The sequence below is a fragment of the Oncorhynchus masou genome, chromosome 22, assembly GCF_036934945.1.
Source record: "Oncorhynchus masou masou isolate Uvic2021 chromosome 22, UVic_Omas_1.1, whole genome shotgun sequence".
Classification (NCBI taxonomy): domain Eukaryota; kingdom Metazoa; phylum Chordata; class Actinopteri; order Salmoniformes; family Salmonidae; genus Oncorhynchus; species Oncorhynchus masou.
The window spans coordinates 19,197,747-19,224,505 of NC_088233.1; the positions used below are offsets into that span (position 1 = coordinate 19,197,747).

At 42.8% G+C, this 26,759-nt stretch overlaps 1 protein-coding gene across 4 annotated transcripts in view; it reads left to right on the forward strand.

Moving 5' to 3' along the window:
• Positions 1 to 412: 412 nt before the first annotated feature.
• Positions 413 to 26,759, forward strand: part of bcl2l13 (BCL2 like 13) — a 40,720-nt gene continuing 14,373 nt past the window's right edge. The window contains exons 1-6 of one of the 4 annotated variants that reach the window (XM_064929550.1): positions 413 to 618; positions 6,372 to 6,557; positions 16,274 to 16,369; positions 16,589 to 16,745; positions 17,427 to 17,499; positions 17,978 to 18,106. In XM_064929550.1, the coding sequence (XP_064785622.1) occupies positions 6,434 to 6,557; positions 16,274 to 16,369; positions 16,589 to 16,745; positions 17,427 to 17,499; positions 17,978 to 18,106 (579 nt within the window). In that variant the 5' untranslated portion in view covers positions 413 to 618; positions 6,372 to 6,433. Of the gene's footprint in view, positions 619 to 1,566; positions 3,197 to 6,371; positions 6,558 to 16,273; positions 16,370 to 16,588; positions 16,746 to 17,426; positions 17,500 to 17,977; positions 18,107 to 26,759 lie in introns of those variants that run through there. The other 3 variants (XM_064929551.1, XM_064929553.1, XM_064929552.1) reach the window with 3 other exon arrangements.

The window sequence follows — 26,759 nt, forward strand, 5'->3', positions numbered from 1 at the left end:
AAGATGATAATAGTTTATGATTGCTTGCTTCTTCCAGACATTATTACCACAATATAATGTCTTTAAATCAACTTTTTCTCCGCGTGGTGGCAGCACGTGCATTGTTTCATTGATGTTAACTGTATCTTGCTATTGTTCTTTATGTTGTATTTGTCAAACTACATTATTTGTATTTTTTTTTAAATATATAGTAGTTTTGCACAATTTAATTTAATTTTAACTGCGAAATTAATAAAAAAAATAATTCAAGCAGTTATCAAAATGCATGATACTCATATTTATTACATAATATAAATGCAACATGCAATTCGTTATACACCTTGATGTGTGTGTGCTTATGCAATTAATTAATTAGCTAAATAAATGAAAATGCCCTTTAAACTCCCCTAACTGAGGTGCATGTCGTCCGCATGATGGCTGCCCAGTCCCTACATTAGATAAGCATGGGACACGTTTTGTGGGCTTTGGTTGGAAAGGGTCGAGATAAAACACACACGGCGTACCCTGCTGACAACTGGTTTGCGGCTGCTGGTACTTAGTGTGGGGAGCGTGTGTTTCACGTGTTGCTTCTCAACACGCAGCAAAACGTCGTCCGGACCGAATTTGCCTCTGGAAACGGTACGTCATGTGTCCTACACTTAGCTAGCTGCTATTTGACAATCGATCTTCAGGATGAGCCAATATTACTATCTTAACAGTATTTAGTAGCACGAGTTAGCAGGATAGCTAGTTATAAAGTTTATCGTAGAGGCGAAAGGGACAGTTGAGGGGGTGTGTACGCTAGACAATCTCATCGATCTAGCTACGTTAATACATCGCGTACAATGGCGTAATGCCACTGAACAATGTGGATCTCAACGGTTATGAACTTGGGTTTCTCTCCCGTTGTAGTGGCGTATTGATCATGAACGGACGCTGTTTTCCTGTGTGGTTTAGTACACTGTTAGTACTAACGTTACAGTACTCAAATGGTGGTTGATTACTCCAACAACTTCGTGGTTCATACCGATGATGTGTTGTGTAATAATATGGTGAAAGCAGGGTTGCCAGGTCTAGTTCAATGACAACTCAAAACCCGAACAAAATGCCCGAACTAGCCCAAGAAAGGAGTTGCCACATGTATACAATACACCCCACCCCTAATGAGATAATGTTATCAAAACAATTAAGGAATATCGAGCAACTTGTAACTAACTACGTTAGAAGCATCAATTATTATTGCGAACTGTGCGATTACTTAAATACATTTGTATATGTCGCTAGATAAAATACAATTTTCCCTTATTAAACCTGCCAGATCATTTAACATCAGTGGATGTAGTGATGTGGAGTCGACTCCAAAATAATCGATTCCTCGATTCTTTGCACGTGGACTCCTATTTTTGGGTGTCAAGGTTGCGAAATCAACTCCTAAGATTCTGTATTTTTGCAATGGAGCAAACAATTTCCCGTAGTCTACTTCGAGAACACAAACTCTCGCATCTTTCACAGCAGTGAGAGAGATGGGAGGGGCACAACCAGCCATAGGTAGGCATGTCGGCCACCAGTCAGGCAGAACCGTTAATCGGCAATCAAAATGTGTAGGCTATCGCAATACTGTATTTCGCAATTTCCTGTCTTGCAATGTCTCTCGCAGGTTCACTAAAGTAAGGGCTGTCTGTGAGTACAGACCGAAGAGCAAACACACTAGCGTTTTTCATAGCGAAGTGAAAATGGAGCAGGCGAGGGAGGATCGTTGCAGGCAGAGAGACAGTCAGAACCGTGCGTATAGGCTATATTTGGTAATCTAGTAATACCTCGTAAATTTACCAACATTATATAAAAGTAGGCTATATATTAGGCAATTTTATTTCACCTTTATTTAACCCGGTAGGCCAGTTGAGAACAAGTTCTCATTTACAACTGCGACCTGGCCAAGATAAAGCAAAGCAGTGCGACAAAAAACAACAACACAGAGTTACACGTGGGATAAACAAAAGTACAGTCAATAACAAAATAGAAAAATCTGTATATAGTGTGTGCAAATTGCGTAAGGAGTATGAGTATGGCTAATCTATTCTTCATAGTGCCAGTGAATTTCGTTGAACATCGCCAAATGCATAATTTTAGTTAGGCCTAAATGTGCAATAAAACCTATTGCTTATAGTTTATTTAATGAAACCCTGGCTGGCTGTTGATGTCATAGGTTAGGGCTCTTCAACCCTGTTCCTATAGGAGTGAAAACCTTCAGGATGGTAGCTCTCCACGAAGAGAGCCCTGTCCTAGGCAACAGATAGCAAACCAGCATCCCCATTAAACTTTTTGGAAATGGCAAGTTCACTTTCTCATCCATAATAAACACAGTCAAGTGCAAATACAGTTCAGCAGCTCAAATCAGCAGGATGTGGGGCATTGTTATTAGGAAGGATCTGTACCATGGATGAATCGCTAAAATAATGATTATGATCACTCTTCATAATATTTACAATTATGGGGAGACCTATACATTTGGCAGCCAAGTATGAGTTATCTGTCAATTAAGGTTGATTATGAGCCAAAAGCTTGGAATGTTACTGAGTAAGGGAAAGGCAATCTCATGGTTGCAGTCACTGATAAGGGTGGAGAGCTGTGGATTAGTGAGGAGAGCTGTGGATTAGTGAGGAATGGGGGCCGAGGTCAGGTCACATTAAGGGAGAAGGAACAGTTTATTACCCACATCACTTAATTTCCTGCCTAGCAATAAAGATGTAATGTTTGGGAAAAGGAGGAGACTTCACCTAAAGTAGGGTATATATACTTGTGCTGGTGGGAACAAGTCTTTGTCTGTTCAGCTGTCTGACCCATTGGGTGAATGAACTTGGTTTGAGTTTTTCATAGTTGTCCGTTAGTTTTTAGTATGTTTTTTTTATTTAGAAACTAACATCATTATGTGGTATTGTGTGTAGATTGCTGAAAAATAATAATATTTAATCAATTTTAGGATAAGGCTGTAACATAACGAAATTTGGAAAAAGTCAAGGGGTCTGAATTAGAGGTCGACCGATTTAATCGGCATGGCCGATTTTAATTAGGGCCAATTTTAAGTTTTCATAACAATCGGTAATTGTCCTTTTTGGATGCCGATTACATTGCAATCCACGAGGAAACTGCGTGTCAGGCTAACCACCTGTTACGAGAGTGCAGCATCAATAGGACCTTGTGGCTGCAAGGAGCCAAGGTAAGTTGCTAGCTAGCATTAAACTTATCTTCTAAAAAACAATCAATCTTCACATAATCACTAGTTAACTACACATGGTTGATGATATTACTATGTTAACTAGCTTGTCCTGAGTTGCATATAATCAATGCTGTGCCTGCTAATTTATCATCAAATCACAGCCTACTTCAACTTTGCCATACGGGTGATGATTTAACAGAATCGCATTTGTGAAAAAAGCACAAATGTACCTAACCATAAACCTCAATGCCTTTCTTAAAATCAATACACAGAAGTATATATTTTTTTAAACCTGCATATTTAGTTAATATCGCCCGCTAACATGAATTTCTTTTAACTAGGGAAATTGTGTCACTTATCTTGCGTTCAGTGCAAGCAGTCAGGGTATATTCAACAGTTTGGCCCACCTGGCTCATTGCGAACTGTGTTAAGACCATTTCTTCCGAAAAAAAAACTAATTCATTTTCCAGATTTTTACATAATTATGACATAACATTGAAGGTTGTGCAATGTAACAGCAATATTTAGACTTAGGGTTGCCACCCATTCGATAAAATACAGAACGGTTCCGTATTTCAATGAAGGAATTAACGTTTTGTTTTTCAAAATTTATATTTTCCGGATTTGACCATATAAAAGATCAAAGGCTCGTATTTCTGTCTGTTTATTATAATTAAGTCTATGATTTGATAGAGCAGTCTGACTGAGTGGTGGTAGGCAGCAGCTGGCTCGTAAACATACATTCAAACAGCACTTTACTGTGTTTGCCAGCAGCTCTTAGCAATGCTTGAAGCACAGCGCTTTTTATGACTTCAAGCCTATCAACTCCCGAGATTAGGCTGGAAATACTAAAGTGCCTATAAGAACATCCAATAGTCAAAGGTATATGAAATACAAATGGTATAGAGAGAAATAGTCAACGCGTCATAATTCCTATAATAACTACAACCTAAAACTTCTTAACTGGGAATATTGAAGAACTGGGAATATTGAACCACCAGCTTTCATATGTTCTCATGTTCTGAGCAAGGAACTTAAACGTTAGCTTTTTTACATGGCACATATTGCACTTTTACTTTCTTCTCTAACACGGTTTTTGCATTATTTAAATCAAATTGAACATGTTTCATTATTTATTTGAGACTAAATAGATTTTAGTTCTGTATCATATTAAGTTTAAAATAAGTGTTCATTGTTCATTCCGTATTGTTGTATTTGTCATTTTATATATATAACTTTAAAAAAAAAACATTTATTTATGTAATCGGTATCGGCTTGTTTTGGTCCTCCAATAATCAGTATCGGAGTTGAAAAATCATAATCGGTCGACCTCGAGTCTGAATACTTTCCGAAGGCACTAGATGCAGGTAGTCAATAGCCCCTGATAGGCCTACATCTTATTTCAGATAGTCTACAGTAGCCTAGGCTAAATGTGGGCAAGATGTAAATTGAACAATTTAGCAACTTGCTTAGTTCAAATTAAGACTAATTTATTCATCATGAATAGTTTGGCGATTTCGAGGTAAGAAGTGCTTGTGTTTCCCCATAGCCTGCTGGAGTAGGCTACTGAGGATGATTTTATTAATCATATTTTTATTAACTGAATATGCTTGTCAACAACAGACTTTCTTTTACCTGGAGCCTAATGTGACTGACGGTTACCATCAATATAATGCGTTCTAACAACTGATCGGCAATTGCTATAGAGCTTTGATAACTTCAAATTTAATTAACTAAACATGGCCATTTAATAATTGCATAATAATACAAGGCTGCAACAACACTACACTGAAGTTATAGGCTATTTATTAAATATGTTTGCCAGCTCCAGGTAGGCTACACAAGTGGCACAAATTTATTTGAAATGACTCCAGTGATAGTCATTTCAACATATTAATTGTAACAAATGGTAGCCTACAATGGCATATACATTAATAGGCTACTTGATGACCAATAGATGCAAATGTATCATTCTCCACATTTTGTCAGTTTCATTGAGTACTTCTCCCCCATAACAGAAGCATCCGAGGGAGTTCCATAACTTCCATTTCAAATTTCCACTCTTGCATAATGACAATTTAAATAGCCTTACTTCAACTGGTAAAAAGATGTCACAATGTGCATGTGTGCTGCTCTGTCTCATCACTCACTTGACTCAGCCAATAGTGGACTAAACTGCATGTGGCAGTGCTTTCTCCATACACACACACACACACACACACACACACACACACACACTCACACACACACACACACACACACACACACACACACACACACACTCCCTCTGGCCCTTCCCACCACTCATTCACTCAGCAACAAGCCCGCCTCATTTCCTGATAGTCAGCAGCAGGTCATAGTGAAATACATGTTTTTTTTTTAAGAGAAAAGGCATGGTGGCCGCAGTGCAACTTAGAAGTAGCCCAAAAACCCCGCAACTCAAAATATTTTAAAAGTAGCCCAATTTTTCTGGAAAACCGTGAACATGGCAACCCTGTGTGAAAAGGGGCTTGCTCCTTCCACTAGCACATGGCTTTCTATTCAAATGGCAGAGGTAAGGGAAACTGCAGCCCCTTAACTCACACGAAATGGAGATGGAGGAAGATGGAGAGGAGAGAGCGTCCACTTCCCTTTCCTGATTCTCCACCCTCATCCAAGTCAGCTCTAGCACTGCACACTCCTCACCATGGTTTAACCATTGCCTGGGGAGGCAGGGTAGCCTAGTGGTTAGAGCGTTGGACTAGTAACCGGAAGGTTGCAAGTTCAAACCCCCAAGCTGACAAGGTACAAGTCTGTCGTTCTGCCCCTGAACAGGCAGTTAACCCACTGTTCCTAGGCCGTCATTGAAAATAAGAATTTGTTCTTAACTGACTTGCCTAGTTAAATAAAGATTACAAAAAATGCTTTACTGAAAATGTAGCTGGCTATGATATCACTCATGGAAACAGCTGCCACAGAGTTTGCAGTTGCAGTGCAACATTGCTATTGTGCCATGATATGAATGGAATGATGAGATAATGTGGCCAGACTGTGCTGTTCATAAACGGCATAAATGTGTGTACGGCTTGTATTCAGCATACATTTCACACTTTGTTTCTCACTGTACACACATCAATGCTCTTACTAGGTACTTTGATAACTGTAGTAACCAGTGTGCTTTCCTTTATACTTTCAGGAGTTTGAACATTTTCCATATTTGACTGCATGTGCCTGAGAGTCTGACGCTGCATCTCTTCAATGGCTGCCTCGGGCTCTTCCTCCACCTCTGTGCCTGACGGTTTCCACTACGAGACCAAGTACATCGTCCTCAACTACCTGGGACTCCTGCCCCCCTCCCGGCTGCAGGCCACCGCTGGCGGAGGTAAGGGAAACTGCAGCCCCTTAACTCACACGAAATGGAGATGGATGAGGGTGGAGAATCAGGAAAGGGAAGTGGCCGCTCTCTCCTCTCCATCTTCCTCCAAGTCAGCACTAGCACTGCACACTCCTCACCGTGGTTTAACCATTGCCTGGACAGAGTTAAATCCATGCGAGAGTGTACCGGTGCACACTTCTGGTGAAGGGTAAAGAATTGGGGTGCAGACAGCGTCTAGGCAGATTGCCTGCCGGTGCCCATCCTCCCTTTCATCGTCTCTCAATAGAACTATGCTGTGATTACTACACTGCTCAAAAGAATAAAGGGATCACTAAAATAACACATCCTAGATCCAAATGAATGAAATATTCTTATTAAATAATTTTTTCTTTACATAGTTGAATGTGCTGACAACAAAATCACACAAATTATCAATGGAAATCAAATTTATCAACCCACGGAGGTCTGGATTTGGAGTCCACCACACTACAGGCTGATACAACTTTGATGTAATGTCCTTAAAACATGTCAAAATGAGGCTCAGTAGTGTGTGTGTGGCCTCCACGTGCCTGTATGACCTCCCTACAGGGCCTGGGCATGCTCCTGATGAGGAGCGGATGGTCTCCTGAGGGATCTCCTCCCAGACCTGGACTAAAGCATCCGCCAACTCCTGGACAGTCTGTGGTGCAACGTGGCGTTGGTGGATGGAGCGAGACATGATGTCCCAGATGTGCTCAATTGGATTCAGGTCTGGGGAACGGGTGGGCCAGTCCATAGCATCAATGCCTTCCTCTTGCACGAACTGCTGACACACTCCAGCCACATGAGGTCTAGCATTGTCTTGCATTAGGAGGAACCCAGGGCCAACCGCACCAGCATATCGTCTCACAAGGGGTCTGGTATCTCATCTCGGTACCTAATGGTAGTCAGGCTACCTCTGGCGAGCACATGGAGAGCTGTGCGGCCCCCCAAAGAAATGCCACCCCACACCATGACTGACCCACTGCCAAACCGGTCATGCTGGAGGATGTTGCAGGCAGCAGAACGTTCTCCACGGCATCTCCAGACTCTGTCACGTCTGTCACATGTGCACAGTGTGAACCTGCTTTCATCTGTGAAGAGCACAGGGCACCAGTGGCGAATTTGCCAATCTTGGTGTTCTCTGGAAAATGCCAAACGTCCTGCACGTCGGGCCCTCATACCACCCTCATGGAGTCTGTTTCTGACCGTTTGAGCAGACACATGCACATTTGTGGCCTGCTGGAGGTCATTTTGCAGGGCTCTGGCAGTGCTCCTCCTGCTCCTCCTTGCATAAAGGCGGAGGTAGCGGTCCTGCTGCTGGGTTGTTGCCCTCCTACGGCCTCTTCCACGTCTCCTGATGTACTGGCCTGTCTCCTGGTAGCGCCTCCATGCTCTGGACACTACGCTGACAGACACAGCAAACCTTCTTGCCACAGCTCACATTGATGTTCCATCCTGGATGAGCTGCACTACCTGAGCCACTTGTGTGGGTTGTAGACACCGTCTCATGCTACCACTAGAGTGAAAGCACCGCTAGCATTCAAAAGTGACCAAAACATCAGCCAGGAAGCATAGGAACTGAGAAGTGGTCTGTGGTCACCACCTGCAGAACCACTCCTTTATTGGGGATCTCTTGCTAATTGCCTATAATTTCCACCTGTTGTCTATTCCATTTGCACAACAGCATGTGAAATTTATTGTCAATCAGTGTTGCTTCCTAAGTGGACAGTTTGATTTCACAGAAGTGTGATAGACTTGGAGTTATATTGTGTTGTTTAAGTGTTCCCTTTATTTTTTTGAGCAGTGTATTTGTCCCAGGCATGAAAACCTGCCCAGTAGGTTTAGTGCAGTCCAGAGGCTGTTTTGTGTTGTTCCTGGGTTGAGCGAGTGCACTGTTTGTATTTTCTTTTCCTAATTCTGGAAGCTCTCACACAAATGGTCAGAACCACGTGTCAATCAAAGAATGTATGGGCAGCTTGTACTGGCACCACCTCCAAGTAGAGGTCTGCGGTGGACTGATTTCTTCAGCTTTACATGCCACACCCGCTGGCTTTCTGTCCAACTACCGCAAGAACTGGTCCCGAACCCAATCGCAGTCACGCAATGTTATTTTAAGAGTATGTGATGCAGCTCACTTGCCAGCCATGGTTCCAGCAATTTTGCTCCCTATAGGCAATATCAAAATGCGCAAAAATAACCTAAGAAATAGCCTAGGTTACATTGCCAGAGATGCTCACGTGGTATTAACGGGCTATATCAGCCAAAATGTAGTGGAAGAGAGCAGAGTTGGAGAGACTTTCTCTTTAGCTATTTTTATAGCCTACCTTTTTAGGACTGGGATGATTTTCTGACCGATACAAATATGGGTGGTCAATATTTATTTCAAGGCAATGTAGTAAACTATATCCTATTTAGGAAGTCCATTTCCTTGGAAAGATAACTGCCAGTGATTCTCTGCCCATGCATAGGCAGCCTACTCTCTTTCAATGAGACCACACATACTAGGCACACTTGATCTCAAACGCCCAACTAGAAGAGAAGTAGGCTACTTAAGTTGAAGCAGCGAATTATGAGAGTGTGTGGCAACCTTGGCAACCCTAACCCGGACGACTCCATTCACTAGCCTATATTGGTTTAGGGTAATCAGTGTCTCACCATGCCAGGGAGTCCAGCTAGTTCATGTTAGCATGGCCTGACCTGCTCTCTTAACTAGAGGTCAAGACCGTCTTGCATGAGCAGTAGTCCGGGGTTCTCCAAGGTCTGTCATGTGTCCCATGTGATTTCCATGGAATATGAATGAGTTTGACTGTCCGCTTTTGAAAGGCAAATGCCTTTTGGCTTTCAGACAGGAAGAGCAAGACTGTTTTGCCATCGGGTAGGTCCGGAATGGATGAAGGGATGAGTGAAGGGAGTAGAGACCAGTATCACAAAACTCGTTAGTATTATGGCAAAGATACAAAGCAGGAAAATGCTTTAACTTCATTAGGAAGACAACCCTAATGTTGGAAATGAACATCATGTTGTCACATGTATTTATTTTCCAAGCTATAGCACAAGCATTTCGCTACACTCGCATTAACATCTGCTAACCATGTGTATGTGACAAATTTTATTTGATATTTTCCATACAGCAGGTTTTTAAAGGACTAAATAGTTTGATCTGCTTCATGTTTTAATTTTTACCATGGAAAAAATATTGAAATATTGTGGCGCTGGTATCGTCACAGCCCTAGAAAAGACAAATTCCTGATCCCTGCTTTCCGCTTGGCCCACTCCTCGTTCTGACAGCCTGTCGTGTGCAATCACTGTAGGATTACTCACACGTTACTGGGCCAGAGCAAAGACAGGCGCAGGCAGGCTGGACAGCCTGCTGAACCAGCACCTAGCCTGGCTTGGAAAACTAACACTGAGCCTCACTGTGTCTCACTGAGTGAGTTAATGTGTGAACGACCAGGAGAGGGTCTATCGGTGAGGCGATTGATGTGTGGAAATTGGCTGTTGTACCAGGCGTTACCTGGGTACAGATTAGTCCCTCCCTCTGTTCCCCCCCTTCCTAGAAATAAGTAGTACACTCAGGATTTGAGTGCCCCCAGTTTTTGTGCTATGCCCTTGTGTGTATTAATTCTATGTGATCTCAGATGCCTTGTTTTAGCTGTGCTGCTTGCTTCCAAACAAAGGAGAGCAGTAGGAGGCTAGCCTTGGGCCCAGTCAAATATACGGCATGTTAGAAGCATAGTGGAGTTGACCAGTGGAGGCAGTGTGAACTGACAGAGCATCGACCCAATGAAATCTCTCTGCATCACACTCGCCCCCTCCCACGGTGCTCACTGGCTAAATGGCTGCATTCTGTTTTAACCAGTAAGAGGTCTGAGAGATGTGGAGGGGTACAGGGAGGGAAGGATCTATTTTTGTAATATTTTTTTTCACCTTTATTTAACCAGGTAGGCTCGTTGAGAACAAGTTCTCATTTGCAACTGCGACTTGGCCAAGATAAAGCATAGCAGTGTGTATCGATGGGAAATGATGTAAATATATCACTAGCCACTTTAAACAATGCTACCTTATATAATGTTACTTACCCTACATTATTCATCTCATATGCATACGTATATACTGTACTCTATATCATCGACTGCATCCTTATGTAATACATGTATCACTAGACACTTTAACTATGCCACTTTGTTTACATACTCATCTCATATGTATATACTGTACTCGATACCATCTACTGTATCTTGCCTATGCTGCTCTGTACCATCACTCATTCATATATCCTTATGTACATATTCTTTATCCCCTTACACTGTGTATAAGACAGTAGTTTAGGAATTGTTAGTTAGATTACTTGTTGGTTATTACTGCATTGTCGGAACTAGAAGCACAAGCATTTGATTTGATTTGACAACAGACAACACAGAGTTACACATGGAGTAAACAAGTCAATAACAGTAGAAAAAAATAGTCTGTGTGCAAAAGGCATGAGGAGGTAGGCAAATAATTACAATTTTGCAGATTAACACTGGAGTGATAAATGATCAGATGTACATGTACATGATATTGGTGTGCAAAAGAGCAGAAAAGTAAATAAATAAAAACAGTATGGGGATGAGGTAGGTAAAATTGGGTGGGCTATTTACCGATAAGACTATGTACAGCTGCAGCGATCGGTTAGCTGCTCAGATAGCAGATGCTTGAAGTTGGTGAGGGAGATAAAAGTCTCCAACTTCAGCGATTTTTGCAATTCGTTCCAGTCACAGGCAACAGAGAACTGGAACGAAAGGCGGCCAAATGAGGTGTTGGCTTTAGGGATGATCAGTGAGATACACCTGCTGGAGCGCGTGCTACGGGTGGGTGTTGCCATCGTGACCAGTGAACTTAGATAAGGCGGAGCTTTACCTAGCATGGACTTGTAGATGACCTGGAACCAGTGGGTCTGGCGACAAATATGTAGCGAGGGCCAGCCGACTAGAGCCTACAGGTCGCAGTGGTGGGTGGTATAAGGTGCTTTAGTAACAAAACGGATGGCACTGTGATAAACTGCATCCAGTTTGCTGAGTAGAGTGTTGGAAGCTATTTTGTAGATGACATCGCCGAAGTCGAGGATCGGTAGGATAGTCAGTTTTACTAGGGTAAGTTTGGCGGCGTGAGTGAAGGAGGCTTTGTTGCGGAATAGAAAGCTAACTCTAGATTTGATTTTCGATTGGAGATGTTTGATATGAGTCTGGAAGGAGAGTTTACAGTCTAGCCAGACACCTAGGTACTTATAGATGTCCACATATTCAAGGTATATAGGGCCGGAAGTATATAGAATGGTGTTGTCTGCGTAGAGGTGGATCAGGGAATCGCCCGCAGCAAGAGCGGCATCATTGATATATACAGAGAAGAGTCGGCCCGAGAATTGAACCATGTGGCACCCCCATAGAGACTGACAGAGGACCGGACAGCATGCCCTCCGATTTGACACACTACTCTGTCTGAACTCTGTCTGCAAAGTAGTTGGTGAACCAGGCAAGGCAGTCATCAGAAAAACATCAGTCATCAGAAAAACCGAGCCCCCTCATGTGGGTCTCTCTGCCTGCCCCTGCGCAGCATGCAATGGATGTTGTGAATAATTCCTGTGAGTGGTGGGCCTGTATTGCTAGAGAGAGAAGGACTAGGAGGTCAGCTTGTAAATAGAGCGTGGAGCATGTGTACATTGTGTATACAGCTCAGTGCTGTTTATCTCCTATGGCAAGGGTCGGCAACAAGTTTTATATTTTTTTGTAAAGTCAAATCACCTGGAATTCAGCAAGTGTGTTTAATTTAGAAAATCTGTTCCCAGGTATTTGCTTGAATACAAAAAGAGATGTGATATTGTCTCAATGTAACCGGGGTATGGGCTTAGTTGTGGTCAGTTTGCAGTGTACAAATTATTATGATTATGTTCTGGCCCCCCCAACCATCAGCTCCCCCAAAAAATGTCCTGCGGCTGAATCTAGTTGCCTATAGCTAGTTGCCTATAGCCAGCTCTGATGGATGGATCCACAACATCCATCCACGATTGCTCTGTTTGGTAAACGGTGACTATTGAATGTTCATACCCGAGAGGGTTAAATCTAGACTTGGTTTCCTCTATCATAATTGCTCATATTTCACCCCAGCTTCCAAAGTAACCCTGATTTAGATGACCATGCTCAATGTAATTTTTAGATAGCAGGTAAGGGTGCTGTCGAGGGGCTAGATGTTCTTTACCATTCGGCCATCATTTTCCACCAATGCTCCTTATAGGACACATCACTGCACTCTACTCCTCTGTAAACTGGCCTTTTCTGAAAACCCGGTTCTAGCCCCCCTTGCTTGATGTTTATTTATAAAAATGCTCTTAACCTCTTACACTTATGGTGGCGCTATTTCATTTTTGGAAGAAAAACGTTCCCGTTTTAAACAAGATATTTTGTCACAAAAAGATGCTCGACTATGCATATAATTGCTACTGTTCGAAAGAAAACACTCTGACGTGTCCAGAAATACAAATATCTTCTCTGTGCGTGCCCTTTAACGTGAGCTTCAGGCAAAACCAAGATGACTTGGCATCCAGGAAATGACAAGGATTTTTGAGGCTCTGTCTTTCATGATCTCCTTATATGGCTGTGAACGCAAGAGGAATTAGTCTGCCCTTTCTGTCGTTTCCCCAAGGTGTCTGCAGCATTGTGACGTATTTGTAGGCAGATCGTTGGAAGATTGACCATAAGAGACCACATTTACCACGTGTCCGCCCGGTGTCCTGCGCCGAAATTGGTGCGCAAAAGTCACCTGCCAGTATTTTTCCATGGGGCACAGAGAGAGAAGCAAGCTTCCACGAACTGCATGTCAATGAAGAGATATGTGAAAAAACACCTTGAGGATTGATTCCAAACAACGTTTGCCATGTTTCGGTCGATATTATGTAGTTAATCCGGAAAAAGTTTCACGTTGTAGGTGACTGCATTTTCGGTTCGTTTCGGTAGCCAGGCGCAATGTAGAAAACGGAACGATTTCTCCTACACACAGACGCTTTCAGGAAACACTGCGCATTTGGTATGTGGCTGGGAGTCTCCTCATTGAAAACATCAGAAGCTCTTCAAAGGTAAATGATTTTATTTATTTGGTTATCTGGCTTTTGTGAAAATGTTGCGTGCTACATGCTACACAAAATGCTATGCTAGCTTTGCATACTCTTACACAAATTAGTCAATTTCTATGGTTCAAAAGCATATTTTGAAAATCTGAGATGACAGTGTTGTTAAGAAAAGGCTAAGCTTGAGAGCAAACGCATTATTTTAATTTTATTTGCGATTTTCAGAAATCGTTAACGTTGCGTTATGCTAATGAGCCTGAGGCTTAGTCACAATCCCGGATCCGGGATGGGGAGTTTCAAGAGGTCTTAAGCCACACTCCCCCCTATCTGAGATACCTACTGCAGCCCTTATCCTCCACATACAACACCCGTTCTGCCAGTCACATTCTGTTAAAGATCCCCAAAGCAAACACATCCCTGGGTCACTCCTCTTTTCAGTTCGCTGCAGTTAGCTACTGGAACGAGCTGCAAAAAAAAACTGGACAGTTTTATTGACACTTTGTTTGTGCTGCTACCATGCTGTGCTGCTGCCATATTGTATTGCTACCATGCTGTGTTGTTGTCTTTGGTCTCTCTTTATGTAGTGTTCGTGACCCTGTTGTTGTGATTTGTGTTTTTTCCTATTCAAAAAAATAATTATTATTATCCTAACCCCCGTTCCAGCAGAAGGCATATTGCCTCTTGGTAGGCCGTCTTTGTAAATAAGAATTGTATCTTAATTGACTTGCCTAGTTAACTAAAGGTTACAGTGCTTTGGGAAAGTATTCAGACCCTTTGACTTTTTCCACATTTTGTTATGTTACAGCCTTATTCAAAAATTGATTAGATATAGTTTCCCCCTCATCAATCGACACACATTACCCCATAACAACAAAGCATGAACAGGTTTTTAGAAATGTTTGCAAATGTGTATATAAAAAAAACTGAAATACCTTATTGACATAAATATTCAGACCCTTTGCTATGAGGCTCAAAATTGAGCTCAGGTGCATGCTGTCCATTGATCATCCTTGAGATGTTTCTTCAACTTGGAGTCCACCTGTGGCAAATTCAATTGTTTGAACATGATTTGGAAGGCACATAACTGTCTATATAAGGTCCCACAGTTGACCGTGCATGTCAGAACAAAAACCAAGCCATGAGGTTGAAGGAATTGTCCGTAGAGCTCTGAGACAGGAATTGTGCCGAGGCACAGATCTGGGGAAGGGTACCAAAAAATATCGGCAGCATTGAAGGTCCCCCATGAACACAGTGGCCTCCATCATTTTAAATGGAAGAAGTTTGGAACCACCAAGACTCTTCCTAGAGCTGGCCGCCTGGGCAAACTGAGCAATCGAGGGAGAAGGGCCATGGTCAGGGAGGTGATCAAGAACCCAATGGCCACTCTGATAGAGCTCCAGAGTTTCTCTGTGGAGATGGGAGACCCTTCCAGAAGGACAACCATCTCTATAGCACTCCACCAATCAGGCCTTTATGGTAGAGTAGCCAGACGGAAGCCACTCCTCAGTAAAAGGCACATGACAGCCCGCTTGTAGTTTGCCAAAAGTCACCTAAAGTACTCTTGGACCATGGCAAACACAGTTTTCTGGTCTGATGAAACCAAGATTGAACTCTTTGGCCTGAATGCCAAGCGTCACGTCTGGAGGAAATCTGGCACCATCCCTACGGTTATGCATTGTGGTGGCAGCATCATGCTGTGGGAACGTTTTTCAGTGGCAGGGACTGGGAGACTAGTCAGGATCAAGGGAAAGAGATCCTTGATATAAAACAAATTGCTCCAGAGCAATCAGGATCTCAGACTTGGGCACTGCTTCACCTTCCAACAGGACAACAACCCTAAGCACACAGCTTAAAACATTTTATAGTGTGTAATATTTAATCCATTTTAGAATAAGGCTGTAAAGTAACAATGTGGAGGTAGTCAAGGGGTCTAATACCTTCTGAATGCCGGGTAAATGCAAATTAAGAGGGGCCTACACTCGGGAGTTGGGGTGCATTACTGCTGCTTTGACTTGTAAAGGCTGCTACACACTTTACGCAATGTTATTTTTTTTGTTACCTTCTTAACCTAACCTCCCTGTAAACCTTTACATACAGTATGTGTAAATTTGTGACCTGTAGTTATGACATCATACAGTCAGTTACATCAGAGGTAAAGACACTTTTGGGAGAATTGATTTAGAAATACATTTGCCAATGTGGTTTATAGTGTAACTGTTGATTTTACTTCTCATTTAGTACTGATCAGAGAATTACTAGACTGAGTCCCTAGAGATTACTTCAGGGGAAATGCCTTGTCTGGTTGCCAAGTTGAAGCTATTCTGTTTTGGTCAAGAAGCTTAGAGCTAAAGAGGCTTGGTTCTAATGTGTCGATCAATTAAGGGTTTAAAACACAACAATTATGCCGCCCCAGTTTGCCTTGTGGGTTACACACGTCGTCGTCATGACCTAGCCCTTTAGAATGTGTAGGCTATTCATGCTTGTGTGCATCACTAATTGATCCACTTCAAAGTTGTAAAGCCACATAAACATTGTCATTGATTCTAAATATGTCATGTGTGACTGTTAGCTGAGCGTCATGGGATGTTGTGTTCCCTTCCAGGAGATGGCCATTATGCTGTGGACAGAGAGAGGAACAGAGTAATGAAGGCCCAGATAGAGGACGAGCTGAAGCAACTGGAAGATGAGGTCTCAGACTGTAAGAGGAAGCACAAACACATATACCATATAGTCTGTTTGTATACTTCTTGTATGTATACGGGTTTTTCGGCAATAAATAAAAATAAAATAAAAACACAGATACCATATATTGTATACCATCACAACACCGACAAGTCTGACCATGCTAATAGTTGGGTCTCTGTTCTTATACAACTGGGTCTGGGACTGTCAAATAAATACGTGTGTTTGTGTGCAGCCTTCTCCAGTACAGGCTTCGACTGCCATACGTCTCCAGTGTTTAGCCCAGCCAATCCAGAGAGCTCCATCGAGGACTGCCTGGCTGTTCTGGGTGACCGGGTGGCCAGAGACCTGGACACACACCTGGCCTCTACTGTACACACACTCCTCAGTGTGTGAGTATCTGTTAAGCAGTGTACACCCAGCCTAATATTGTGTGTGTCAGTCAATGAGCAGCCAGTTGTAGTGTTGTTCACTATTCACCCTTTTAAAAAGAGAACAAATGAGTAAACTCGGTGTATGTCTGAGTTGTGAAAGGGTATATGTTTCAGTCCTTGAAATGCAGTCTACTCAGCAGGTCCTGGGTGGCTCACCTGTACTGTAGGCCTGAAGTCAAACTCAAGGTTGATTGTCTTTCATACCGCCGTAGGGAAAATGTTCCTGTGTAGCAAGTTCAGAACAGCACACAGACCTTATGAAAGGTTGTATTGCATGACTACTCCGAGGTTTATTTTCAATCTTTTTTAATGATGACATTCGATTCCAAGAATCCCTAACATAGGTTTAGTCAATGGCACACAACCATTAGATAGGCTAGGCTACTATTCATTTTCTCATGTTACAGAAATGCAAGGACGTTACTCATATATCACGTAGGCTAGGTGTGTGTCTAATCTAGGTTAGTCTTATTTATAAACCAGCTCTCAATGGCACATGCATTTCAATTTCTCAAATTACTTTCAAGGTCACTGGTGAATGATCACTGAGGGGTGTTTCTGTGTGCGTGCAGGTTGTGAACTTGTATAAACCAACCCTGTTATGTTTCCAGCCTGAGCCCCTGTGTGTTTGTTTGACAGCCCGCTGGACTACGAGCATTTCAGAGAAGCGGCACAAGACATCTCCTGCCACACGCAGAGTGGCTGGAGCAAGGTGAGGGATCTCTCTACTGTTCACCTGCAGTTACTGACTCTGACTAACAACCTATGAGGTCTAGCTCAGAAACAACTCATACGATTTTCCCCCTAGCTATTTGGCCTATGCAATTTGCCGATCTGAAGAATCTGATAGGTGTAAACGTTATGGTGGAAGATCCCCTTTGCCTGTTTGTTTAAAAAAAATATATATATATTTTATTTGACCAGGAAAGTCAGTTAAGAACAAATTCTTATTTACAATGACGGTCTACCTCGGGCAAACCCGGACGACACTGGGCCAATTGTGCGCCGCACTATGGGACTCCCAATCACGGCCGGATGTGATACAGCCTGGATTCGAACCATGGATTATAGTGATGCCTCTTGCACTGAGATGCAGTGCCGCTGTGCCACTCGGGAAACCTTTGCGGCTACCTATCCTGGTTGCTTTTGGACAGTGTCTTGAACAGGACACTGCCTTCCCTTGTCCCCAGGTGCTGGTGCCATTGGTGCTGCTGCAGGCCCTCCAGGGAGAAGGACAGATCCTGGCCCACCTGCTACCCCTGGGGGTCCGTTTCCTGGAGGAGGCTGAGGCAGACTACATCATCCAGCAGGGAGGATGGGTGAGTGGACACTGGACAAGGGGATGGGTGGTACATATTGGTAGGATAGGACAGGGGACGGACCAAGAATGAACCACTAATTCATTTCTCATACGAAGTTCAAGCATATAAATGTTTCAGCCTTGACCTGTTGGCTGCTGTACACAGTATAGCCAGAGTAGGGCGCCAGATATCCACTGTACATGGTTGGCTATAAGGGCATTTTGTCTTTTTTGGTAATGAATTTTGATAAACTAGAACATAACGATAAAACCTAAGTGCATAATATGTTAACGTGAATGTTCTTGTAGGTAAAGAATTGTTGTAAAGTTGCTTGGTTTATCACCATTCTACACTGAACAAAAATATAAACGCAACATGTAAAGTGTTGGTCCCATGTTTCATGAGCTGAAATAAAAGATCACAGAAAAAAGGTTGGCACAAATAGGTTATTTCTCTCAAATATTGTGCTCAAATTAGTTTACATCCCTGTTAGTGAGCATTTTCTCCTTTGCCAAGATAATCCATCCACCTGACAGGTGTGGCATATTAAGAAGCTGATTAAACCGCAAGATCATTAGACAGGTGCACCTTGTGCTGGGGACACATCATGTGGGTGAGTGGTTTGCTGATATCAACTTTGTGAACAGAGTGCCCCGCGGTGGGGTTATGGTATGGGCAGGCATAAGCTATGGACAACGAACACCATTGCATTTTATCGATGGCAATTTGACTGCACAGAGATACCATGACGAGATCCTGAGGCCCATTGTCGTGCCATTCATCCACTGCCCATCACGTCATGTTTCAGCATGATAATGCATGGCCGCATGTTGCAAGGATCTGTACACAATTGCTGGAAGCTGAAAATGCCCCAGTTCTTCCAGACATGTCACCCATTGAGCATGTTTGGGATGCTCTGGATCAACGTGTTCAACAGCGTGTTCCAGTTCCTGCCAATATCCAGCAACTTCACGCAGCCATTGAAGAGGAGTGGGACAACATTCCACAGGCCACAATCCACAGCCTGATCAACTCTATGTGAAGGAGATGTTGCGCTGCATGAGGCAAATGGTGGTCACACCAGATACTGACTGGGTTTCTGATCCACGGCCCTACTTTGAAAATGTTTTTGCAATCGTATTTGTTTTTTACCTTTTTAAAATTTAACTAGGCAAGTCCGTTAAGACAATTCTTATTGACAATGAATGCCTACCCCGGCCAAACCCGGCCGACAGTGGGCCAATTGTGCGTCGCCCTATGTGACTGGGACCATTGGATGCATGTCGATATTCCCAGTCGTGAAATCCATAGATTAGGGTCTAATGAATTTATTTAAATTGACTGATTTCCTTATATGAACTGTAACTCAGTAAAATCTTTGAAATTGTTGCGTTTTTTAAAATATTTTTGTTCAGTGTAGATTGGGCTCACAATTGTGAAGTGCCCCTGTGCTGAGAGGCTGCTTGACACCTGTCCTCTAATCCACCCAGCATTTAATAAACCCGGGACTCATTTAAAACTCTGGCAATCCTAAGTGAACCTAGTGTAAGTGAAATGTAGTCTAAATATGCTGTGTTTAGACAGGCAGCCCAATTCTCATCTTTTGCCCAATTATGGGCAAGAGATATTATCTGATTGGTCAAAAGACGAGGTAATAATTGCTGCCTCTGTAAATGCACCATATTTTCTCATTATGTAAATTGGATCTGATAGAAGGGTCGTTCCATTTGATTGCAATCACTTTTTGACCGCACGCACCCCTTTTATTTATATTTTGAACGAAACGGTCTATACGTATTCACCCATGGTAGAAGTGGTCAGAAAGTTTTTTTTTTTTTTTTTTTACCTGAATGTCAAAACATTTAGGAGATGGAGGTTCTCAAAATTGACCCATTTTACATACCCTACTATGAGACATGTCTTTATCTATGGAAATATAAACTGTAAAAAGTTTACAAAATGGGGATCTCAAATAGTCATTATCTAAAAACGTCATCCAACTTTTGTATTTTTGCACATGTTGAAACTTCGACCCTATTTTACATAATCGTAGGTTTTTGTGTTGTACCCGCCATCAGTTTTAACTGCTGTTCAGAATACTCTTAAACAGGGTGGGTGGCATGTTTTGGCTGACATGTACATAAAATTGAAATGTCCATTTTTCACATGGTTCCACACATCAGAGAATGTTGACATTAATGGGAATATCAGTTTTAAATTATTCTGTAAATCTTAAATAGGAAATCTATTGAAATCATAGAAGTATAGATGGAATATACTTTCCCCATTTAAGTTGACATTCGACGGTGGACCAGCGGCCATCTTTGTGGTAGTAATAGGAAGTTAATACTATGGTCTGAAGGGATATGGCTAGTCTACGAATTCTATTTCTATGCTTGAAATGCCACCCACCCTGCATTTCAAGAGTATGCTGTGTCTCAACTGATGGCGGGAAAACTCTGATTATGTATAGTAGGGTCTAAACTACAACATATCTGATCGACATTAAGAAAAAAAAAATTTCTTCCAAGAAATTAAGTGGTTTGACAACCCTGCTTTTGTAAACTTTAAAATGATATCAAACTCAACCATTTATCTTTTCCAGTGAGGGAAAACATGGATGTCTCATGGTTGGGCGAGGTATGCAAAATGCATCGACTTTAAGCCCCTCTATCTCCTAGATGTTTTGGAATTCAGGTCCAAAAACTCAGTTTCTGACCACTTCAACCATGGGAAAATGCAATACATGGCCAAAAGGATGTGGACACCCTTTCAAATTGGTGGATTTTGGCTGTGTCAGCCACATCCTTTGCAGACAGGTGTATAAAATCGAGCACACAGCGACGGAATCTCCATAGTTAAATATTGGCCGTAGAATGGCCTTACTGAAGATCAGTTTCTTTGAATGTAGCACCGTCATTGAATGGCACCATTCCATCACGTCAGTTCTCCAAATTTCTGCCCTGCTAGTTTCCCGGTCAACTGTAAGTGCTGTTATTGTGAAGTGGAAACGTCTAGGAGCAACATCGGTTCAGCCGCGAAGTGGTAGGCCACACAAGCTCACAGAACGGGATTGCTGAAGCGCCTGTCCTCAGTTGCAACACTCACTACCAAGTTCCAAACTGTCTCTGGAAGCAACGTCGGCACAACAACTGTTCATTGAGAGCTTCATGAAATGGGTTTCCATGACAGAGCAGCCGCACACAAGCCTAAGATCATCATGCAACATACCAAGCATCAGCTGGAGTGGTGTAAAGTTCGCTGCCATTGGACTCAGGAGAAGCCAGGAGAAGACTACCTGCCCGACTGCATAGTGGTGCCTGACTGCAATAATGGTCTGGGGCTGTTTTTTATGGTTTGGGCTACGCTCCTTAGTTCCAGTGAAGGTAAATCTTAACACTACAGCATACAACATTCAACACAATTCTGTGATTCCATCTTTGTGGCAACAGGTTGGGGAAGTCCCTTTGCGGTTTTACATGACAATGCCCCGATGCACAAGCGAGGTCCATAGAGAAATGGTTTGTTGAGATCGGTATTGAAGAACTTGTTAGCAGTTGATGTTACTCTTCAATAACCCCAATGCAAATCTGGGGGAGGAAAATAGGTTTATTCAAAGAGAACAAATCATGCGGGGAGGTAGATTCATTCTTCCCTGTCCTCAGTGATTCTCTTCTGTGATTTTCTCCCAGAACAAAGGGGCAGGATATGCTTTATAACCCAGCCCTAGCCTGTGGGTGACCAATTAGAATTCCTTGCAATAGAACTGGGCCACTGGCCAAATAACAAGTATCCTATTTCAGGTTCAATGTGTAAACAATTTGGACCAAGGAGAACTTGCTATGTAGCTATGAGTCCTGGACTGAAATTCCTCCCATGTCTCTGACCCATTGATCATGAATCCCCTATTACAGAAAAAAACACTTTCCATTAATTGTTAGTACTCTAGTGAACTCTCGTCCTCTGCGATGTGTATTTATCTTTGAAATATTCTCATGAACTTGACTGGCCTGCACAGAGGCCTGACCTCAACCCCATCGAACACCTTTGGGGTGAATTGGAATGCCGACTGCGAGCCAAGCCTAATTGCCCAACATCAGTGCCCGACCTAACTAATGCTTCTGTGGCTGAATGAAGGCACGTCCCCGCAGCAATGCTCCAACATCTAGTGGAACACCTTCCCAGAAGATTGAGAGGTGATCGCAGCAAAGAGGGGACCAACTCTATATTAATGCCAATGATTTTGAAATTAGATGTTCTACAAGCAGGTGCCCACATACTTTTGGCTATGTAGTGTATGTATGAAAAGTTTTGTTCAAAATCAAAAGGGTGCCGCCAAAAAGTGAATGAAATCAAATGAAACAACCCATAAGTCTGACCAGTGCTGTAGAAAGTGGTTCTGCTGTCAATACAAATAGCTGTGTGTGTGATGATTACTCGGGCTGTGACAGTCATGGAATTTTGGATGACTGTTATTGGTCAGCCAAATGACTGCGGTCAAAGTTATGTGTATGAATAACACTTTGTTTTTCTCACACACAGGGCAGTTGAGTCGGTAATGTAGTCAACTAAGATAATAAAGTACTAACTACAATACCGACTCAACTCTGCTCAGAAAATAAACATTCACTCAATGTTCTCAACATTCATTCAGGAGAAATGCATAGTTTTGTGTTAATACAATGTAATTGTGTGTGTTAGGTGGTCTTACTTGCTGACTGAGATCTAAGGGCTTACACATCAATAGGGTTTGCTATCCGAGAATACTTAGCACCTCAATGTAATTTTCAAACTGAGTGCGCACTGATTTTACATGTAGAATGGCTTTAAAAATGTCTAAATTCAGACATCTACAGCGGGTGGTCCCTAAAACCGAGCGCTAAACGATCGACAGATAAATGCTCGATCCACATTCGGTGCGATGTGTGCGGGCTTTTAAGAAACCCTTAGAGCGTGTGCCAGAGTCTTGTGTGGCAGACAAAGCTCCCGACTCCAGACCACATCCTCCTGGCGATGGGGGTTTGAGAAGTCTTTGCCACTTTCCTATCTATGTTCCTCTGTTTGTCTCCCTATTGTACTGTCAACAGTACATTTTTATTTCTTGTTGTCCTATCGTAAACAATACTAATACCTAAGGTTGGTAGAACCGATTGAAGACATCCTCATTGCAATCATTTGAACATAATATCATGAAGCAGAAGGGGGGGAAAAATATGTTTTATAGACATTATCTGTTTATATATTGTGGAGGCCTGAGCTTGTGTCTTATAGTAGAGCGCTACTGCGCCACAGATGGCTTCGTTCTACCACCATGAATGAGGGCACTGTGGCAAGGTCACATGACCTGATGATGATAAACTGCTAGGGTAGCCATTATCTCTTGTTTCCATATGGGTTCAGTCTGCCTAGCGGTTAAGAGCATTGGGCCAGTAACCGAAAAGGTCGCTGGTTCGAATCCCCGAGCCGAATCCCCTCGAGCAAGGCACGCAATCCTAATTGCTCCTGTAAATTGCTCTAGATAAGAGCATCTGCTAAATTATTAAAATGTTACGTCAGGGATAGACCATAGGCTGGGACAGCAGCAAGGGAGAGGGTGAGTGAAAAAGAGGGAGGGGTGGGGGTTTGTATGACACGCCAGTGAGATCTCCTGGCCAGCGCAGATAAAGCTTCATTACTCTGACAGCGGTGTGTGGGTCCACTTCTCGACAGCTGGGTCCTCCCTTCTCTTCTTTCTCTCCTCTCTTTTGGACCCTGTCTGCGCTTCTGCTGTGCTCAGGGAAGCAGTCCTTGTGTAGTTGCTGCGTGAGCCGAGTCACTTTCAGGTAGGACATTTATCTTGTGGTTTTTGGTGGTGCGTGTTTGTATAGAACATTTGATCATAGTAAGAGGTGGTCCAGAGGATTGATGAACTCCGGACTGCAGAGAAGGGCTCCCGTTTCTGGATCTGGTTTCAGCTCGCTTGACCGTGAGGGGTGTGTGGACATCTGAGTTGACATTTTGAGCACAGTGCCTAGAACATGAGAACCATCCACGGTCCTCTGACGGAGTACTTGGAATAGAAAGTGTCTGAAAGATGGAGGGAAAATCATCAATCTTGCACCTTTTTTATAACTCAGAGGAAATCATCTCTCACTCAAACTGCCTCTTGAGTCTTATTGAGCGATTGATTGGTCGAAGTTATCACTAAATCTGATAGGTGGCAGGACAGGTACGTCATGCCCTCCTTGTGACAGTTGCCCCTCCTGCTGTGATTGGTGTATCTGACCTTGACCATGCCTTCTGTTTAATTACATGAGGAAACAAAAAGGATTATGTTGTGTTCACTTCATTGGGCAACAACAACACCAGCATCTCATAAATCTGACCCAGCCATGTGAGGGGGAGGGGAAGATTGAGTAAGTAAGGGAAATGCAATACACTAGGGAGACATTTTGAATAAAGACAGCTCCCAACACAAAATTAACTAGCATGGTATGACTGCATTTGAAGCTGTTCCCTATGAAGGGTTTGAGTCTGGGACATGCTGTAACTGTGTGAGAGCTTAATACCCTATGTAGCTGGTCAAAGAGTGAGGGGGTGTTTCTGTATTAAACTTGGCTGGTGGAAAGGTCGCTTTCTGAACTTTGCCCTTGAGAACCCCCCCACCCCACACCTACCCTCTCTCTCCCAGTCTCTCTTGTTCTCTTCTGTCTGACACAGTCCTGTTCTTCAGACTACACTAACTGCTGTCCTTCAGGGCACAATGAAAACTGCTGTGTGGTTTCTGACGGTGCACTTCAGCCATGTTGTATTACATACCAGGTCGTCGGTTTAATATAACTGTCGCTAGGAAGTGACAAGACAAAAAAAGGTTGTCGGGGGCTAAAATGGTCAGACACTGAATGCAGTAATATTAAAGTTGTATTTTTATTTTGGTGTGTCTACCTCAAACTGCTCATGTGACGAGTATGACTAGTTTCTTTATGTTGCTCACCCAAATAGTGCTTGACACCTTAGTTACAGCACACAATTGTAAAGTTGCTTGGCAAATATGCTCAAACTGGGCAACTCAGTCAGGCTAAAGCCCATATAATTTTACTGTTTGATGTTGGTAAGAATTTGCATAGAAACACAGGCACAAATCATAGTTGGGGGTAGGGTTGCAAAATTCCGGTAACTTTCCCCAAATGCCCTGGTTTTCTAGAAATCCCGCTTGGAGTTTCCCGGAATCGGGATGAAATAAACTAGAAATCCGGAATACGCCAACCAGGATTTTTGGAAAACTGGGGAATTTAAGGAAAGTCATTTTGCAACCCTATTTGGGGGGTTGGGGTGCTGTGAGCATTCTGGTCTTAGTCGGGACACGTCAGGCTGCACAGCCCTCCACCATGTTATGTAAGAGACGTTTTTCTTCTGTTGTGTTGGAATGCTGCGTGCATCTCTTCGTCCTAAAGTGACTGGCTGTGCGGCAGAGCAGAGGAAGCCCTGAAATAAACCTCATAAATCCTCTGAAAAATCACCGGAGGCCAGACTGGCCTACTTATAGCCTCCCAGAGCAGTGCCACCTCTGTCCCCTGGTAAAAACTAAACCCAGATCAGATCCCCCATTGGAGGAAAGAGACGGTTACAATATCATCCCTGCGTCAGTCTTCTGTGTTGTTGCTGCTAATGGCTGAACCCAGGTCAGTGTCTACCGCTGCAATCTGATGCAACCTGCGTCACATACACTGACAGAGTAACACTACCTTCGGTGCGGGACACCTTTTGGATGCCTGGTCTGAAGTACCTCTGTAAGATGCTTCAGGGCCAAGCACAGTCCCGCTATCTGGATCCTTTTTATACATTTGAATGAAAACTACATTTAAACGGTCTTATTCCTTTAGGTTAGAATTGCATTGTTGCTCTTCAGCAGTAGTGGATTAATTGGATGAGGGAGGAAATGGGGGAATCCTGACTGGGAGATCTTATGTCACTGACAATTGTCTCACCACTGGGTTTGGTCCTCATGGAGCCTGCACTCCTCTCTGCGACCATATTGGTTAATCCATTGATTAGTGAATGGTCGTTGTTACTGTGGGCCATTGTCACTCCAGGCAGTGAGGCACTCTGGTCAATCCCAGTCTGCAACTCATCATACGGCACCAATTGAGAGGTATTGTTTGGATGGGGCCCATCTGTTTCAGCCAGACTGACTATTATGGCAATTTGATTTATGGAGACCGCTAGTCTTACTGTGATCTGACACTTAACAAAAAATATATTACAGACAAGACTTTTACAATTTTACATACATTTTAAAACAACATTGTAGTGTGTGCATATCTGTTACACATACTTGTCAGTACACACACAAGTATATCACATGGGGAGAGGTCTTATTGGTGTTGCTTTATTTTTTTTATTTATTTCACCTTTATTTAACCAGGTAGGCTAGTTGTGAACAAGTGCTCATTTGCAACTGCGACCTGGCCAAGATAAAGCGTAGCAATTCAACACATACAACAACACAGAGTTGCACATGGAATAAACAAAACATACAGTCAATAATACAGTACAACAAAAGAAAACAAAGTCTATATACAGTGAGTGCAAATGAGATGTTCAGGAAATAAATAGGCCATGGTGGTGAAGTAATTACAATATAGGAATTAAACACTGGAATGGTAGATCGGCAGAAGATGAATGTGCCGGT